This window comes from Globicephala melas, chromosome 1 (assembly GCF_963455315.2).
Source record: "Globicephala melas chromosome 1, mGloMel1.2, whole genome shotgun sequence".
NCBI classification, from domain to species: domain Eukaryota; kingdom Metazoa; phylum Chordata; class Mammalia; order Artiodactyla; family Delphinidae; genus Globicephala; species Globicephala melas.
The window spans coordinates 112,567,355-112,587,996 of NC_083314.1; the positions used below are offsets into that span (position 1 = coordinate 112,567,355).

The following is a 20,642-nucleotide window of genomic DNA, read 5'->3' on the forward strand; positions in this document are numbered from 1 at the left end:
TACAAGGGATGAAGAAAATACAAAATTCCTGTCTAAGGTATTAAAGGCCCCAAAATATTGGAGGGCAGTATTTGACTTGATATGGGTGCCTAAATACACTTCATAATGAGCTATGTTGGTGTCTCAGTGTGTCATCTTCTTTTCCTCTTGGGAGATTTAGAATGGAGATGGTTTTCTGGCTCTGGTTAATTTGTTCAAATTCTATCTGCCATTTTCTAGGTCCTGTCGACCTTGGGCAGGTTGCTTAACCTAAGCTTTAGTTCCCTCATGTGTAAAATGTGAAGATAATACTACCCACTTCACAGGGAGCTGTTGGGAACATGGAATGGGATAATCCATGCAATAGAGTGTCAGAAAAATAGCAAGCCATTAATAACTGTTAACCATCAGCTATTTATCTGGTTTTGGAAAGGATCCTGACCTTGTTTGCTTCCCTTCATAATCCCTTCTACAGGGCACAACTGTAAATTGATTAAAAAGGTTTTGATCTCATGGAGTACTTTTCCTCCCATGACCATACCACACCATTATTCTTATGGCATTTAGACTAGTCTTCATCCTAGATAGTACTTAGAATCTGACAACTCCTTTGAGGTTGTTGGTTGCTTCCATGAAACTGCAGAGTGATCGTTCCTACCAGAATTGGTCTTGACATACAGTCATGAATCTGTCTGTTTAATGCTACTTAGTATACCTCTGACTGCTAAGTGTACCTCTGAGGAAACTGTACTGATGAATAGCATCAAACAAAGAAAATCTCATAATACGAAAATTACCTTAATAAATTGTATTTGATATTAAATATACAGCTATTGCATCCTGAAGAATGCCACTGTGTATGAGAGAAAAACAAACTAATCATTACTTTCCAAGGTTAATAATGCCCATGGTTCATGAAATTAGCGTTCCAGAAAGGGAAAACTTATTGATAAATAAAGCTTGAGTCGTGATTGTGTAGAGGAGTATATAAAGAAATACTGTAGAGAAAATTTTAAAAGACTGATTTTAACTATTAGAGCAGGTTATCATTTTTAACTTTGAAGGTTTTACTTACTTAAGGCAGAAGATATTATCTTCCAAGGACTTATGCACATATTATATGAGCCTTGGCCCATCGGTATTTTAAAATATTGAGAATATATTATTTTTGGTCTGTATAAGTCTAGTAAAGTGAAATAGCATTAAGTTAAACAAACTGGGTCATGGATGCATATCTTTCACAGACTTCTTTTCTCTTACACAGTTTTTTAAACTTTTAAAATCTGGCTTGTGTTGTTAACGAGTAGAAACAGACACTGTAGAAGTCAGGGATCTTGCTATGTTATCAATTAGCAACTATAGCTGAATTTTCTCTAGAGAAGGTTTAGTCGAAAGTATTTAGAAACCAAATTACTTTCTGATAAATGAAGCATCCAGGTTCACTATGCTTTGATAGTAGTTCAAAACAGTGTTAATAGTTGAGATGATTTTGTAGTTTTTCTGAGAATGCTTTCCCTCTTTTCAGAGTGTGTCTAATAATGGAAACTGTGTATAGATTTTTTAAAAACAAGTATTGCAGGAAACACACATAGGGGCTCAATCTAAACCTAAACTAATTCTCCACGTAGCAGGCTTGGAACAAGTTTCCATCACACTATCTACGTGCATGTCTTACTTTAATATGAATGTGCAGTAGAAATACTCTCACAATGAGCTTGGTAGACTCTTTCTGTTCCTGTGGTTTGTATGAAAGACAGAAGGGCCAGACTGATTATTTATGGAATTTACTAATTTTGGTTCAATTTTTGAACCACCTAGGTCATTCTCAGAGTTACTCCCTGCAAACAGAATCCATTCTAGGAGTACCTAGAATAGAAGTTCATATTAGTTATGACCTAGGGACTCCTATTCCTTCATCCTTTCAGTTCTACCCCTAAAATGCTACATGAATTCTTAAGGTCAAGACAAGAACTTAAGGTATTCATTCTGTAAATGATAGATCTAAGATAAGCCCAGAGAGGTTAAGAGAATTGCTCAGGGTCACTCAGAGTTACAGCAGGATCAAGAGATAATACTTGCTGATACTGAATCCACTGTGCTTTTAACAGTCTGTGCTTATTATAAAAGATGAATAAGGTACTTGGGATTTGATAAACATGAAGTTTATTACATATTTTATCTATCAAACTATTTTTGAATTATTATTATAACTATTACAGTAAATATTAACAGCTCCTTTCTTATGTGTAATATTATAGTCTATCTGCTGAACCCTGTATCTTTTTATCTTAAAAACAACCCATTGAGACAGATAGTATGTTCAGTGTGTCATAAATAAGTTAACTGAGGCATAAAATGTTTAAGGCATTTACCCAAGGCCACATGATTATTAACTGACAGAGTTAGGACTCAAATCCAGGCATCTTTGACATGACTGTGCTCTTAATAACTTCAAATACTGTTTCCCCATGTATTAGTTCATTATGCCAATATTTGTTATATGTGAGTTTGATTACTTCTGACTACCTCAAGCATGAATGCAAGAGAAAGTAAAATTTTGTTTTTCCTGAAAGCCAAGGGAACAAATATAGTTTTGGATGACAGGTAATAATGACATCATTATTCCTTTTCTCTGGAAGTATCTGGAAATATTACAATTCTTTAAGTAGTCTTTGAAGTGGCTGCAAGAAAGTTGTGTGTAGAAATACTGACAACTCATGGAAACTGTTGAGATAAATAAATGGAAGATTAATATAAAATGTTCTGAAAACTAGAAGTAATATTGAGATAGAAATAACAAAGCAAGTAAATCAGCAGCAATATTTTTATTCACTCTTCAGTAGATATTTTGGTTCGCTTCTGCCTTTTTCCCTTTTTATCTCTCACCCCTTGACTTTTTTTTAAAGATTAATAAATTTACTATATTAAAAATAAGGCTTTTTTTTTTTTCTCACAACAAGGTACAACACAAATAGTGAAAATACAAGCCACAGATTGGGAAAAAATATTTGTAACACATGTAACTAACAAAGAACTAGCATCCAGAACATGTAAAGATTGCACAGAAATCAATAACCCAATAGAAAAATGGGCAGTTCACAAAACAGCAAAGCCATTGGTCACTTAATATGTGAAAAGATATTTAACCTTACAAGGAATAAAGGAAATGAAATTAAAACAATGAGGTATCATTTCACAATTGTCAAATATCTAAAGTCTGAAAATACCTACTTTTGGCCAGATGAGATACAACAGGAATTCTCATTTACTGCTGATGGAACTGGAACAACCACTTTGGAGCACGATTTGCCATGTCTAGGAAAGGTGAAGATGCACACTGCCTAACACTTAGTAATTCTGCTCATATGTATATATCTTAGAGAAACTCTCTAACACACATACACAAGAAGAAATTTTAAAATGTTACTTGCAGCATTGTTTATGAAAACAAAACAGTAGAAACCCCAATATATTTAAATTTTAAAAGGATATATTTTGATAGATTCATAAAATGTAACACCATGCAGCAGCTAAAATGAACAAACTAAATCTACCTATTTATGGCAACATGTATAAATCTCAAAAATATAACATTGACAAAAGAAATAGCCTCAAAGCATTCGTATAGTATAATATATATAAAGTTCAAAAACATGCAAAAATACATTATCAGGACAACTTACAGAAATTTATGCTTTACTGAACAGTGAAACATTATATTTATATAAAAGTGTAAAATCATGCATATTAAAAAAAAGTGCTTTTCTCTGAAGAGGGACAGATAAGAATGAAATTGGGGGTTTCATAAGGTAAGGCCCTTGAATTTTTTCTTTTAAAAAATCTGAAATCAATATTCACACCTTGACTTTTTTTTAAAAAACCAGTATTACCACTTTAACAAGCTGTGTGTTTCCCCAGATTGACTGGTTACATTGCCTCAACTTAGCCACCTTAATATAACTCTTATTTACCTAGGAACTGAAGTATGTTTTCACTTCCCACTAAATGTCTAAATTTGTGCCAAAAATCAGATAAGTGAGATCCAGAGTGCATGCTGTGTTGGTTGGAACACAAGAGTCATAATTCTGAGCTTGGACTCCAGATGAATTTTTAAATTGGTTTTTAAATATAGCTGATCAGTTGCCGCATTACTATTGGAAGTCTGCTTTTTAAAATTGTAAGAAAATTAACAGCAATTTCAATTGAAGAAATTTTTCTGGGATCGAGAGGATAAGCCAGATGAGAGCAGTTAAGCACATCTTAGCATGAAGGTATAACTCAGAACAGTTGTTAAATATGAGGCACACATTTTAAAACAGATTATTATGAATAATGTATGGCAATATTTTTCTGAATGTCAAACAATTCAACTACTATACTTTTAGTAATAATTATAAATCAGTGTGAATTCTTATTCTAGTTTGATGGAATTATTTCAGTTAAAAAAATCTTTCCATTACATAGGAGGTACACAGTTAACATCTTTATAAAGTTGGAAGGGAAAGAAGAGCTGAAAAAATCAAGTGGAATGCGTTACGATATATCAGTCACTCAAAACCTATACAGCTTTTCATAATCTATTTAAAGCAAGGACAGTACTAAGGAAGTACAGCAATACTGAATGTTGATGAGAACAACAATAAAAATAAAATCCGTGCCCGGAGAAAGAAATAAGGGGAATTCTTAGGTTCCATAGTTAACGCTATAGATCATCTTCTCACCTGTGCAATATTCCTGTAAAAATCTGCAGAGCTACGTTTTCCTTTGCTCGGTTTGCAGTTCAGGCTTAGTACTGAAAGTCTAACATAAAAGCTGCTGCTTAGGGGCTGTGCTGTCACCACTGTGACCATCTACTCTGCCCTCTGCCATTTCCACTAATGGAAGGGGAAGCAAAGAACAAGACAATACATACTGAACTCCCTCACAGGCAAGCCCGTGGCTACCAAAGTGGTGTACTCTGTGGGACTTGGAAAACATTCCTTCATCCAAAGATATTTTCCTCTTCTGATTGACATCCTAACATTAACGATAAATTCATTTGGCTGAAAGTATTTCAGTTCCCAGAAGGTTTTAAAAAAAAAATGTCTGTGTCCTCAGAAAAAGCTGTTATCGGTCATTTAGCACCATTTTGAGAATTAGTGTCATACTGTTTTTCTCCACAAGAACTGGTTGAGAAGGACTACAGCTAGAGTTGATGTGGCCAAGGTAAAAACTGAGTACTGGGGCTTCCCTGGTGGCGCAGTGGTTGAGAGTCCGCCTGCCGATGCAGGAGACACGGGTTCGTGCCCCGGTCCGGGAAGATCCCACATGCCGCGGAGCGGCTGGGCCCGTGAGCCGTGGCTGCTGAGCCTGCGCGTCCGGAGCCTGTGCTCCGCAATGGGAGAGGCCACAGCAGTGAAAGGCCTGCGTACAGCAAAAACAAAAAAAACAAATAAAACAAAAAAAAAAAAACTGAGTACTAATTAATGTAGGTTAATTGGTCAATATTGTGAGGAGTTTGGGACAGAGGTGGGTAGGAGTCTGTTATGTGCGTGAGGGAAGTATGTTCCAAGAAGAAGGGGAGGTGGGTAGAATAGAGAGGTCTGTGTGGTGTTCATTCTCTAATTCTCTTCAATCTCTCCAGTTACCTGGGATCATTCTTCTATTTAATTTTTTGAAAACAGTTAAACTCTCTATTCTTAAAACTTCAGGAATTTTATTGCCTTACCTCAAGTAGTACTTACATGGTCATGGTTGTTGATTTTTTTTTTTAATCTCATTCTGAATTCTTGCTTAAGCCTTCTTTTTCAATCAGCTATGGGCGTCTTGCCACTGTTTCTCTAGTTTGCCATAGGTTTCCCTGGTTATTTTGACCAAAACGTGGCTACAAACCTTTGTTTGTATTCCTCAAGGCATTGCTGACGTATGAGTCCTGTAGTGTTTGACAGATTTTATTAGATACTTGGAATCACCTGATCGGTAAAGGACTTCTATTATTACATTACAGAAAAGGACAATTTAATACTGGCTTTCAGATAATAGTGCAGTAGCAGTGGGCTAAAGGGAAATACATGAGTGATTTAGGAGTCCTTAAGTGCAAGGTCTATATTTTTTTTTCCCTTTATCATTTTCCATTTTATTTCTCTCTTGGTAAAAATGAACAAAATACAAAATTCAGGATAATTTTATCATTCACATTAGCAAGAGAACAATGGGAAGTGGCTTTGAACTACTCTTCCATCTGGCACTTCAGTTACTGTTTAGATTAATAGGTACAATAGGAGTTGAAATTTTCTGGGCCAGAGTTTGATGGTGCTCAGCACTGCTCCTTTCTGAAAAGACCCATCCACCTGTGGACAAAGCCTTCTGCCTGTTACCATGGCCCTGAATAAAGTGACTGATGAGCATGTGAGTCTGTTTCAAGTTGCAAAAACAAAGAACTTAAATTCCAGTTAACTACACTGTCTCTTCCTGATACGAATTATGCCACCTGAGGTAATCAATAACTTATCAGGCTGCTGAGAGCCCATTAGCATGTGATTAACATGCTAGTGTTCACGGCAATATTCTTCAATGTGGGAAGTGGCCCTTTGGTATAACACACTTCAATAGTTTAAGCTCAATAATAACAACTCTTGTTTAACAAGATATTAGATTGACTCTTATAAATTAGAAGATTGTTTTCACGATCTATGTAATCTACTCTATCAATAAAATAGAACTGAAGGCTCTTGGCACATTTCATTTCTCACTTCCACTTACAAGTGGCCTCTAAATATAAGGAATCAGGCTTGCCCAATTAGTCACAGCCCTGAACAAGGTGCCTACCTGAAAAGAATGTAAAACCACTACTAGTAGAAAGTTTAATTTAAGCCCTAGCGCTAAATTAAAGAGCTTTTCAAATACAGAGATTATTGTCTGGTAATAGCAAAACACATTTACGTTTTTTTTTTTTTAACTCCATTTTAGGAAATTATTTTCAGCAAGGTCTATATTTTTTCACTGTGGTATTTCAGCCCAGTGAATGGTACATAGCAAGCACATATTAGTAGTGAATGAACATTGCTGCTCGTAAGTTTAATTGACTGTGCCCTTTCACCCGGTGCTAGTGGTTATTTTCCTCCTCAAGGGTTGCTTCTCAAGTCAGTGACCCTTCTCACCTGTCTTAGTTTGCCTCGGTCCTCTGGCTCCAAACACCCTTTGTCCCATTTAGGTAGGGTGAGTAGATCTAGTTAATCTGCTACTAATGTCTCAGTGATGTTGCCTTTCACATGATCATGTATAAGGTTAGCCCACCTTTGCCTCAGCTTCCCGAGACTAGACAGAAGCAAAAGATACAAGGAAGTTGCTTCAACCAAAAGAGCAGTTTTGAGATAAAATTTGTCACTAACTCTGGAATGCTGCAGTTGTTTTAATCACATTCTTTTGTCCTACAGTTCATTCAGGAAACCAGTATTGGTAAACAAGATATAGTTCCTGCCTTCAAGTAGCCTACTGTCTAAAAAAGGAAATAGATAATAAAGTAAATCACTAAAAGTATATTATGCTATAACAAGTGCAATGATTAAGATGTGAAATTTTTATAGCAATGGCTGAGGGATCTCTAAACTTCTTGGCAGTGGAGGTGGGGGGTTTTTAGAGAACAGGGAAAGAGGCAACATCTGAGCTGCATCTTTTCTTTTTTTTTTTTTTTGCGGTACGCGGACCTCTCACTGTTGTGGCTTCTCCCATTGCGGAGCACAGGCTCCGGATGCACAGGCCCAGCGGCCATGGCTCACGGGCCCAGCTGGCGGCATGTGGGATCTTCCGGGACCGGGGCACGAACCCATGTGCCCTGCATCGGCAGGCGGACTCTCAACCACTGCGCCACCAGGGAAGCCCCTGAGCTGCATCTTGAGGATGCAAGTTATCCTAATGATACTATAGTTAGTAGGCATGTATGCTGTTTACACACAGGTGATGACATAAACCAAGGCTTGGAGGCAAGAGCAGTTCCTCGTTTTGGGATTATGGAGTGTTAGGTAGGAGGTGTCAGGAGATAAAGTTTGAGGGACATTCAGGGGTCAAATTATAAAGGAACTTGTATGCCATGGTAAAGCATTTATCATATGGTAGAGAGCTACTGAAGGATTTTAAGAAGGAGAGTGCCAGAGGCAAATCATTTAGTCTCCGGAATTTCTGTGGCATTTTTGTGGATTCTAGAGACAAATGCTCCTACCTTTCTGAAACCTGAAGTTTATGTAAGGAGGCCCAAGATAGAAAAGCAGAGTGGTAATAGAGAAGTTGTCTTATGCCATAGGAGATACTTTCTCATATGTAGGAAAAATCTTTTTTTTTTTTAAATCAGAATTTTTTTTTTTTTAATTTAATTAATTTATTTATTTTTGGCTGTGTTGGGTCTTCGTTTCCGTGCGTGAGCTTTCTTCTGGTTGCGGCAAGCAGGGGGCCACTCTTCATCGTGGTGCGCGGGCCTTTCACTGTCGCGGCCTCTCTTGCTGCGGAGCACAAGCTCCAGATGCGCAGGCTCAGTACTTGTGGCTCACGGGTCTAGTTGCTCCGCGGCATGTGGGATCTTCCCAGACCAGGGCTCGAACCCATGTCCCCTGCATTGGCAGGCAGATTCTCAACCATTGCACCACCAGGGAAGCCCTGTAGGAAAAATCTTTATCTCAGTGAATATAAGTCCTTCGCATTTAGTGGGGGAAAGAACTGTTAAAAGAAGAAAACCATTTATATATGAAGTTGACAACATAGAGATTATATCATCGAGAATCTTTTCAATACATATATACAAGCATTCCTCACTTTGCATGGTTCCAATATAGACAAATTTCACTTAACACGGTTTAATAACACCAGTCTCCCACCAACATGGTTCAGATTAATCACACTGTGATTAGCTGTGTAAAGTATAAACTTTGCTACTGGCTCTTCAGCTTACAAGTCACTACATAAATAGTAAATGTGCATCAAGATCAGTGGTCGGTCACATTTCATTCAGAATCTGTTGATGATTGTACACGACACATCTGTTAGTTCATGCACAGACAGCAGAGTGTGTAGCTGTCTTGCTTCCTTCTCTCTGATAAACTCATGTGGCATTTTACACAAATGGCTAATCCGAAAAAGTAACTGGTCAACAAAGATGAAAAGTACAATGAAATAAAGAAATAGTGATAACACAGAAATTGAAATTAGAATCAAATATAAATGGAGTTATAGAAGAAATAGCTGATCCTGGGGCACTGCTGCCATTTGAGAGACTCTCCATATGCAGACAGAGGAACTTGGTAACGGCGAGCTTGTTTTTATTATTTTTGTTTAAGGCAAATTTTTTGACATAAGAGGAAAGGGTTGTGATGAATAGGATAGACACGTCCCAGAGGAGGTTACAACAGCAAAAAAACTTCACGTTAGAGGAACTCTTGGAGCTATTTCATGACATTGAAAGTGCAAAGGATGGAATGTTGGGAGCTGACCCACACTTAGAAAGGAGTATGACAGTTTGCCAAAACATAGAATATATGCTTGCTCTGTATGGTTATTTATACAAGAAAAGCACTATTCAAACTACTCTTCATAAATTTTTTCTAAGAAATGGAACTTTAATTTCTCACTGTTTCTAATGTTTTAAATTACACTGTACTAAACTAATATTTAACATATTTTTCATTTCCCTATACAAAGGTAACTGACAGTGAGACTTTTAAACATTTTGACAAAAATTTTTAAAGGTCACAGAACAATTGCAATTTTTCCCATTATTAAGATTGCTTGGCACGGTTTCAGCTTATATGGTCGGTTTCATGGTCCTCTAGTACCGTGCAAAGCAAGGATGGCCCTGTATGTAAATGGTACCACTATTTTCCTTATGGATAAACATTTTATTTATGTATCCAAATTTTAATTACTTGGGGGTAGGTCAGGTATATATTTGAAGTTTGTTTCTTTTCCATCCCTTAATATTTCTGATTTTGATTCAATTGTATCTCTTTTTTTTTTTGGTCCTGTGTGGTCACCTGTTGATAACGTATTTGTTAGGGTTTAAATTGTTGTTAAAATAAGTATTAAAATTAATATCTCTATATTAAAATTAGATTCTAAACCCTTTTTATTACTGGAATTCTTGGCAAGGCAAATTTACATCACAACAAAAATTGAAACAACCCTATAACTCATTATAATGAGTTTTTAATCTGTTCTAAAACAGAACTTGTACATTTTTCTGTTGGCATTCCTTAAGAAATGTGTTTACATCAGTTTCAGTATATTTATCAGAGGAAAATCATGCATTGTTAGTTACTCGACCTTTTTTGTTATTTTTCCTATGTGAGTATAGGAAGAACAATGACTCAAATAGTATTTTCAAAAGACTACAATATAAACAAATTTTTAAAAGGAAAGTCAGGGAGACTTCCCTGGTGGCCCAGTGGTTAAGACTCCGTGCTTCCAATTCAGGGGGCGTGGGTTTGATCCCTGGTTGGGGAGCTAAGATTACACATGCTGCGCTGTGTGGCCAAAAAATTAAAAATAAAGTGTCACGTCCTTAGATTGGAGCTATGCCAAAGCTTGAATGTAGGCATTCTTCCCAGGAACTTATTCCCTTTGTTTTTTAAAATATTACAGACTAGTATTTAAGTAGAAAACAAATGAGACCTGTAGTCACAAATTAGGGAATAAATGGAGGCTTTTATACAATAGTGGTGCTAACTCCAGTATATTACAGTAACATATTATTACATTGAAAAATAACAAGATATTTTTTCTCCCACTTATTACCTTTCATTTCAATATTAAGAGAATTGAGATATCATATTGAATACTTAGAATCTATTTTCCCCCAAGTAACCCTCAGATTCCTCTAAGTCTTTACATCAATTCATTTATTCATCCAAATCTTTCCATCAATTAATTAACAAGCACTTACTATGTTCTAGACACTGGGGATACCACATTGAATAAAATAGTTTAGGAGCTTAAGTTTAAACTCTTTAAGGGGCATATATATCATCTCTAACTCTGCCCTCAAATCTAATGTATAATCATGTTTCTCCTAGACTCTCATAATAGCCTCCTACCTGACCCATTCTCTTTCCATTCTGCTCATCCCAGAGTCCCCATCTTTGTTTCAGGTCATATGCCCATGGGAGCCTGAATCTGTTTTTTTTCTGATATGTACTTCAGTGATACATCAGTGTTACCTGAATTCTTCCAATGCCTCAAAGCCTGAATTGACTCTTATAAATGCCTTTGTTTTTCATTCAATGAAAGGTGAAAAAAAAAAGTAGTGACTTTAACAGATTCAACTAATTGCAGAATGCTGGCAATTAAAAGGAGATTTAGCAGTAGTTTAATTCATTGCTGTCATTTTACAGATGAAGACTTTGAAACTCATGATATAGCTATTTAGTGGCAAAACTGGATCTAGAGCTCAGTGTGCTTGGTCTTTTCATTATTATTAGTAGTAAACCAAACCAAACCGAAACCATTTTGTTTCACTTCAGCTCTTTTGATTGCAAAGAATGGACACTTAGGCTATCCCAAGGAAGAGAGAATTATTTCGATCCTCTCTACAGCATTAAGGGAAATCAGGGACCCATGGAATCTAAAAATGGTACTGTAATATGACAGCCTCGCGGGGGCGGGCACTGATTCAAAGCAGCTCTGAGTATCTAGCAACATTAGTTTGTGGATCTTTTGCTGTACTTTTCTATTAGCACTGCTACTCATCTCCTCTCTCTGCATCTGCCCTTTTGTGTCATCTGACTTTTCCTCTGACAAAAGCTTTCTTTCTCAGCACAGTTTCTGCTCACTCTACATTTTTTACTCATACTTTGGCTTTCTTCTCTTCCTCTTATCCTTTCTTTGTCAGTCTTTCTAGCTTCAGCTAAGTACCTGAATCAGTCCTCCCTCCCTCCCTCCTTTCCTTCCTTCCTTCCTTCCTTCCTTCCTGTTGAACTTAATTTAAAAAAGAATTTGATTGGCCCAGCTTCACCCTGTTTAGGCAAAACTCTCCATTCCAAGTGGCCTCATAGGCTACTGGCCAGACTTCATATTGGCTTCCCTTAGGTTGAATGCCATCTCCTGGGGCTGAGGTGGAGTAGGAGGGAGCTCATGACTATTTGGTGCTGCCTTTATATTAGAGTCTGTGGATGAGGAAGAATCTCTTCAGAGGGAGTTGTACATTCAGAGGATATTATGATCAACATGTCTAGTTCACTGTTAGAAACTGCTTCAGGGAAAGTAAGCTAAAGAAGTTGTAGCACCACTGCATTCTGTTTCACCGGGGCTGGGGAGGGAAGAAACTCTGGTCAGAGAAACAGATAGTGGCCGAAGAAAGGGAAGCATGTAGCTAGCTAGACTCAGCAGTACACAGACATAAAAACAAGTAGGTAAATATATAAGCACAGTTGTTTTTTTGTTTGTTTGTTTGTTTGTTTCCGGTACGTGGGCCCCTCACTGCTGCGGCCTCTCCCGCTGTGGAGCACAGCCTCCGGATGCGCAGGCCCAGCGGCCACAGCTCACGGGCCCAGCCGCTCCACGGCACGCGGGATCCTCCCGGACCGGGGCACGAACCCGCGCCCCCTGCATCGGCAGGCGGACTCCCAACCACTGCGCCACCAGGGAAGCCCCTATAAGCACAGTTTTTAATAAAAAAGAAAAGGAACTAGGCCCATGGCGGAGAGTTTCTCTACCTGTGTACCTCTCACCCTGGTTCCTCATTTCTCATCTTCCTGACACTCTCTTAGGAACTCCATCCTTCTAGGGCTGCTGCCTCATCCGAGGGAGCCACCACCACTATCTTAGTGCTGAGGACATTTCTTATTTCCCGTTATTAAAAGTGAAAAAACTTAGCTTTGTGGATATTTTATTTGGAGAATCTTGTGTAACATTTGGACAACTGAGAACAATGTACGTCTTCTATTTTGTAATTAGGCTGGTCTTTAGCTATCTTAAAAAATATATAAACTCAGTGAAATTGTGGGTATAAAAGATGCAAGTGGTAAATGTGTAACTTTGATAATACCATGATTTATGATATATAATTCCTTTTGTTGATTTGTCTTGGTCGTCTAAAATTAATGTTTGAACATTTGATGAGAATGAGGACAGCCTGCATTTGAGTCTGAGACAAATACAGGCATATTAAGTAAATAGAAGGGCCGGTTACTCAATTCTTGATAAATCTAACTGTCAAACTGACATGATTCCACTTTACTACCTACATGGCTTTGGTCATATCATTTAACTTCTCAGAGCTCAGTTTTCTCACCTGTAAAAATGAGGAAGATACCTACTTCATAGGATTGCCGTGGAATTAGGTGAGGTATTTGCAAGTGGCTGGTGCAATGTCTGGTACATAGTGGCTCAGTGAAATTGCTTTGTGCCTTCGTTCCTTTTTCCCCCTCCTTTCTCATGACCACGTCTCTGGTCTCTAATAGCCTAATCATGAAAGAACAGAGCTCGCAGAGGACAGGGCACTTCCTCTGCCCTCTTGCTTTTTCTTCTGTTATTCCCTTGTTACAAATATGCTTACATATACAGGTAACACAAAAATTTTTGTCTCCAACTTTCCTTCTTACATTTCTGGTCTTCTCTCTGGTTCCCAAGAGACCTCTCTACTTAAACATTTACTTTTGTTTTAAGTTTATCACCTCAAAACCTGCTTAAATCATTTCCTTATTTATCAAATAAGAGGTACCTCTTCTAATTTCCCCATTGTCCCAGAGTATCATTTCCTTCTCTAATTCATGAATCCAAGTTCATAAACCCTCTGTGATAGGGTTTAATCCTGAATGACTCTTTTCACTCTGTTACTCTATATCTTAAAACCCCAAAAACTTATCTTCAGTTTGCAGTACATTAATTTGAAGTTTCTGATATTTGTAAACTAACTATAATTTATTTCAGGTTTTTGAGGTTTGCTTACTAAAAGGTTCTTTTAAAAAGGAACTTTTTCTTGTTCTTTTATATACACCAAAATCTAGTAAACAGCAGGTTGATTTACTGATTGTTGATTAGAGCTGTACAAATGTGCTCCAAAGTGTCCTTTATTTCTTTCTTCCTTTCCTTTCTTTTAGCTTCCTTTCTTTCGCTCATAGAATATCTTTCTAGAGGATAAAAGTTATTATCTCTTTTATATCTTTGGGTGTTAGTGATAGAAATTAAGATTTGATTTTGGTTCTTATTTGGAAAATCTTTTGTTACTAATTTCTTTTTTTTATTGAGGCATGATTGATATAAAACATTTGTTACTGATTTCTTAGACAGATGGACCTGTGAGCAGCCTCTTTTTATTCGCTCATTCATAGAATGTTATGACAATGTTTTAGATTAGAGAAACTGCCTGAAACTGCCAGTTTTTCAATAATTACAAACAGATTATGCCTGAGGGCATTCTGTTTCAGCATTAATGAACTAAAACCAACTTTTTAAAAGCTTACGCAAAATTTAGCAGATCCATTGCTAGATGCCAGCCTTTTATAAAAGATCCTGTTTTTTAAAATTCAATACTATGTAACCATTTTAGTTGATAACAAATCATTCAAATTACACTCCAAATTAATTAAGAATTACTAATACGAATTTATTATTTAATAAAAATTAAATTTTTATTAAATTTAAAAGATTACACTTAATAAGAAATAGATTAGTAGGAATTACATTTGTATTAATGGGAAAACCAAAAGTTGGGATGAAAGACAACTGTGGTTAGTTATTTGGCTCAAATGGGGTTACTTTTCATAGTATGTCTTCACCTTTACCCTTGCAGGGTCTCAAAGGACATCCAGGGCTCCCAGGACTCCGAGGTGAACAAGTAAGTATTCTTCCTTTTTAAGACTTGCATCTTCTCCAGTGAAAAAGACATACGGTAGGGAACTCCATTGAGAGATTATTTTCCCCCATGTAACTCTTTCAGTTTTTCTTAATGCTTTTTACTCTGTTTAGTACAGGAAAAACTTCTAATTTATTATTAAATCTTGTGGATTTTTTTCATATCTTAGACTGACTTTCACTGTCTGCCTAACATGCTCCAGCAGTCTTAAACTTCCGTTGTTCGTAAACCACTGTGAGAATCTCATAAATGCTGTGTATCCTGTCCGCGGATTATCCATGCATGCACACACACTCATATGCACACACATATATGCACTGATTTTTTTGTACGTTTCAGGGGCTTTCCTGTTTTCCAAAGTCTATCCACAGCTGTTAGTTCCCTACCATTGCATGAAGGAATGCAAATAAATTTTAATAACAATCCAAATTAGAATGGCACATCTGCTGTTTGTTGTCCATTCTACACATACACGTATATGTAAAAGTCAAAATAGTTTGGGAACTATTTAGTTTTTGATCATGTTATTCCTTCTCTCTCCCACCATAAAATAATGTATCATTATGTCATAGGAAGAAATAAAGTCATATCTCTTGTTTTCAATAGAATATATACTAGGCCAGTATGAATAAATCAGTGAAAAGCGTAGGAGATTAGATACTAACTAAGGTGACAAATCGTTATTGGAGATCTAGCAAAGAGCCTCAGGAAACCCTAAAGGGAGCTCCAGAAAGAAAAGTGATGGATTATCCCTGAGGGAAAGATAAATGAAGAAATAAAACCAGTTTTCTCTTTTATTCATGTAAGAGGGACAATACACTCTATTCAGTCCCTGAGGCACAATTTTTCAAGATTGCTAATTACTAGTCATGGCAAGCAATATATGTATCTGTAGCAAGTAAAATCTCAGTTTCCTGAAGATCATATGAGTGCTGAAAAGCATTTGAGCATTTATGGGAAAAAAAATCAGAAGGGCAGGAGGGATTAGTTCCCGGGGAGGAAAAAAAAAATCCCTAGAATACTGCTTTGGCAGAAATTCTGTGTAGATTTCAATGAAGAAAACCTGACACATCACAAGTAAGTGAGAAATTGACCATTTGTCAGTACCGACCAGTTTACTCACAACTGTTCTATAACCTAGTTCTGTTAGTATACGTGTCATTGTTCTGAGGGTGGTATGCTTTTGAGAAGAGTCTGAAATCAGTTTTAAAGGTTGGAAAATGTATTATTGGAATCAGTTCTTTCTATTTTATTTATTTCCAGAAGTAAAAAGACAAAATTGGTGATAACTGTGAGGAACAACTAAAATCATTTTGCATTTTCACTGTGGAAACACTGTGGACATTAAGAGGAATGTAACTAATTAGCTAGGAGACATTCCCTTCTGGAAAATTTGTAGATATCTATAAACTGGCCAGCAAACACTTAGGAAAGTAATTATATCATCTGGGCAAGCTCTAGTAATAAGAGCTTTCATTACAGAGTCTTTATTAGTTGCCAAACTGTACTACTGTTAACTGGAAGTTCAAGTAGTATAATTATTTATTTAATATTTCCATATGTTAACTCATTTAATACTCCACAACACTAAGAATTATTGCAGTTACCCCTGCTTTTAAATATATTTTTACACATTGTTCTCTTTTCTCTACGCAATAATCCTGTGACCTAAATATTATTATTGTATTATACTAATGAAAAACACTAAGAGATAGGGAGGACCCATGCTGGCAGTGCTGGGACTCTCAGTGAAGTCTGACTGACTCAGAGCGTGTGCTTTAATTCTCAGAGTGAGAAGTGGGATTGGGGCAGGTTTACTATTCCTGATTTTTCCAGGGGTAGAGATACAACTTTGTGTCTGAATTCCTCCATTCGATCTACAGATTTAAGTGAGCCATTTTTTAAATGCAGAGTGAATTGAGGTATAGTGCTTTGTTTTGAGTTTCTTTTGAGCTGCTCTGGTTGTCCAAGTGATTTTAGGGTGTGGTTGGCTTAGAATATGTTTGTGCCACATAAGACTGCTGAAAGCTTACTCGTTGACTTTGTTTACTGTTATTCCAGTAGAGCAGGATTTAGTCATCCAGTGGTGTCCTCTTGTGTATTTCTCTGTGCAGCTGGAATGTGTTATATCTCTACATGTTATCTTAACACCCTCTATGAAAATCCGTTCAAAATCAGATTTCATTTATGTCTTATAACAGATTGCTTTTTAATTGAGGTCAGTTAACCGAAGTTGGCTAGGAAACTAATGAAAGGGATGGTGATTGGCATTAGCCAGAACCTACAGAATGAAAACAGCCTTTTAAATTTATTTCAGTCTTTTCTATTGGCATAACCAAGTATAAAGTTTTGTGGATGTCTGGATATAGGCCTGTGTGTTTTAGTATTGGATGGGGAATAAAGGAAGCAGTTGTAAATAGACTGAAGCAAGTCTCATAATTAGAGGGCTTTCCCTAGAGTACTACTTTAAGTTATTTGCCCTTCAAACCTATACTAGGGAGGCAGCCTTGAATGGTGGTCTCTGGAGTTAGACTTGCTGATTTAAATTCTGGCTTTCTACTTAGTAGCTGAGTGACTTCCTACTGGTGACAAACACTTCATGTCTTATTTTTCGCATCTGTAAAATAGGGATAATGGTATCTACCTTATAGGGTTTGAGCAGATTAAATAAGATAATACATATAAAATTCTTGAATTTTGGCACATGATAGGTGCTCAATAAATGCTGTTATAGGAATAAAATATGTATTATATATAATATTAATAAGGTAATATCTAGTACATAAATATGGTTTCTGAAATTTATAGGATATAATCTCTCTACGTGTAGATGAAAATTTTTTGTTACTTCTCAGAAGACAACTGTTTATTCACATTCTGTTAAGTTGTTCATTGCCATATATATGTATAGGTGTCTGTATGTATATGTATATATGTATGTATGTGTGCACATGTATATATATGTGTGTTTGTGCATACACACACGTGACAACTTTTGTCAGATTGAGTTCACATCTAGGTTCTGCTACTTCCTCACTGTGCCATCTTGGGCAGGTTTCATAACTTCTCTGTATCTTAGTTTCTTCAAATGTAAAATGGAGAAAATAGTATCTATCTCATAGATGTAAAGTAGATGTAAAGTGGTGGCATAGGATTGGCACATAAAAAAGTGCTAAGTAGGGCTTCCCTGGTGGCTCAGTGGTTGGGAGTCCGCCTGCCGATGCAGGTGACACGGGTTCGTGCCCCAATCCGGGAGGATCCCACATGCCGCGGAGCGGCTGGGCCCATGAGCCATGGCCGCTGAGCCTGCGAGTCCCGAGCCGGTGCTCCACGACGGGAGAGGCCACAACGGTGAGAGGCCCGCGTACTGCAAAAAAAAAAAAAAAAGTGCTAAGTAAATGATAATTGTTGGAGCAAGGGAAGGAAGTGGGAGACAACAGGGAGAAATGAGAGAAAACAAAACTGAGAGATGGATTCTGAGAAAAGTGGAGAGAAAGACAAATTAGGAGCCTACAAGTCTAATGGAATGGGAGGGTAAAAACTTTCCTCTGTGTTGCTCCATTTGCCTTTTTCTTGGTCTGTTTTTTCTCTAGATTTTCCAAATTTTAGGAATTTCAAAGTATTTCTATTGTTAAACCAGAGGTAACACTCTTCTGTATACTTCAGATCAGAGGGACAAAAGAGCTAGTGTCTTTTATTATCTTTTCCAAACAACAAACCGGAAATGAATTTTACATAATAAAGAATCTATGAAATTTATCACTGCTGTCACCATTTGTGGTTAAGTAAAGACAGCTCAACACATATTCTTCTGGTATTTCCTTGGTTCACAAAATTTAACAGACCTAAACTTTGAATAAACTGAATGAATGAATGAATGAATCATATATCTATGGAAGAAGGTACCAGTGAGTGTAGGTATTTCTTCTCACTTTTCCACACAGTTCTGCAACAAGTTTCCTTTCTTATGCCTTTGAGACTCCATATATCAGCCTTCCTTGAGCAATCCTTGTTTTAAATCAGGCATACAAAGTTGTCAGTGCAAAATGAATTTCCCATCCAAAGCTACTATGTGAATATTTAGATAGACCTATGTCACGATACAGATATTTACCACTTAATATCCATTTACTTATCTTCTGGAGCCCATGCTCCAATAGTTAAGGAGAGTTGCAGGATGACTGAGACAAGAAGGAGTTAAATCCATAAAGATACTGGTTATTGTGAAACGTACCAACTCTTTCTCTAATATGTTTTTTAAAGGTTATGTATCACTGGATTTTTCCACCCTAGATTTATCATTACTAATAATCAATGTCTCATTTAGGTCCCTAATGTAATGTGTTTATTTTTATTTAGCAATTTTATCTCATTTTCATTTTAAATAGATGACTTCAATCAGATAAGCAATGTGCAGGACCCTTAGTATTTTTATATGGAAAAAATATTCTTTCCAAACTTGGGTATTATGAATGCACCAATTTTGTTTCCTTGGGTTTCTTTTGACTTTGTTGTACTGTTTCATTATTTTTCATTTTAGGGGATTCCAGGATTCACTGGTAATATTGGTTCACGTGGTTACCCTGGCAGGCAGGTGAGGTAACTATATTTAAACTTCTGTTTTTATGTTCCTCTTGGTTAAGGCATTGTATGTTCTGATTTCAAGAGTTAATGTTCAAATGATAATTGGTTTACTTTTATTAAATAATGAATTACTCATAACAAAATAATTCCAAAAATTCTAATATCAAAATTGTAAAAATCCTTCAAAACTTTTACTGCAGGCAATTTTGCTTAAAATGGGAGTAGGATTTTTAAACAGGTTTGATGTAATATACAATGGAACCTTCTAAGTTAAAATGCCCAGTGTGCTAATAAAATGTTAAAACAGCCCTGCTACTGATTTTACAGTACTGCCACTGACTAAAACGAAGTAATGGTATGAGTTAAGACTCTATATGATAAGCAACATTTTTTAATAATACAACTATAAACACTTGGGACACAGTTGGCAATGCTACACATACCACTATCTGAATACTTTTATCTGAACTGGATTCAAGTCTTTGTATACTGTTGTGAAAATTCATTCTAATCATTTCATATTTATTTCCCTCTAATTTCTAACTTTCTCTAGCTACTTCATGTAGATTAATAAGAGAACAAATTTTCTTTCTTAGGCTTTCATGAATTGATTACTTACTCTTGAAATTAATTATTCATTTAGCATACTAGAAAACTACATTTATATAAAATATCTTTTTAGATTTTTATATACTTTTTATATATCTAAAATGTATTTTAGATAAGTTAATTAGAAGTGTTTTAAAAGAACACAGTTTTCCAATAAGAAATAACGTAAAAAATAATTTTTGTTACTGACAATGTGTTAATCTACTTTATTTAGATATCTAAAATATATTCGTTATAGATTATATACAGTGCCTCTTTTGGTTCTGAAATTCTAAAATTCCTTGAATATATATAGTCTTCATTAAGTATACAGAGTTCTGAAGTTTATACTTGTGAAATGATACATTTTATATGCCCTTTTAATTAATCTATTTATCTACAGCTCTTTAAAAAGTACTGTAGTATGATGATGCCTTTTATTCACACTAGGGTTTAGCTGGACCAGAAGGTAATCCAGGACCTGAAGGTGGACGAGTAAGTAAGCATTTTCATCATTTTGTTAAGTATGCTTGCATATGAGTAGAATGAAGTGTACAAAATACTTATTTTCACACTTCCATAGAAACTTTGAATGTAATGCAGGTTTAGCCTGGAAAGAAACACACTTATTAAATAGATATTTTCACTCTTAAGACCATAGAGAGCAGTCTTATGG

General features: G+C 36.3%; 1 protein-coding gene across 6 annotated transcripts in view; it reads left to right on the forward strand.

Annotated features, from left to right (window-relative positions):
- The window catches only part of COL24A1 (collagen type XXIV alpha 1 chain), a 431,901-nt gene that overhangs the window by 97,144 nt on the left and 314,115 nt on the right, over positions 1–20,642 (forward strand). For all 6 annotated transcript variants that reach the window (XM_060303290.1, XM_060303280.1, XM_060303308.1 and 3 more), the window contains 3 exons: positions 14,732–14,776; positions 19,335–19,388; positions 20,417–20,461. In XM_060303290.1, the coding sequence (XP_060159273.1) occupies positions 14,732–14,776; positions 19,335–19,388; positions 20,417–20,461 (144 nt within the window). The remainder of the gene's footprint in view (positions 1–14,731; positions 14,777–19,334; positions 19,389–20,416; positions 20,462–20,642) is intronic.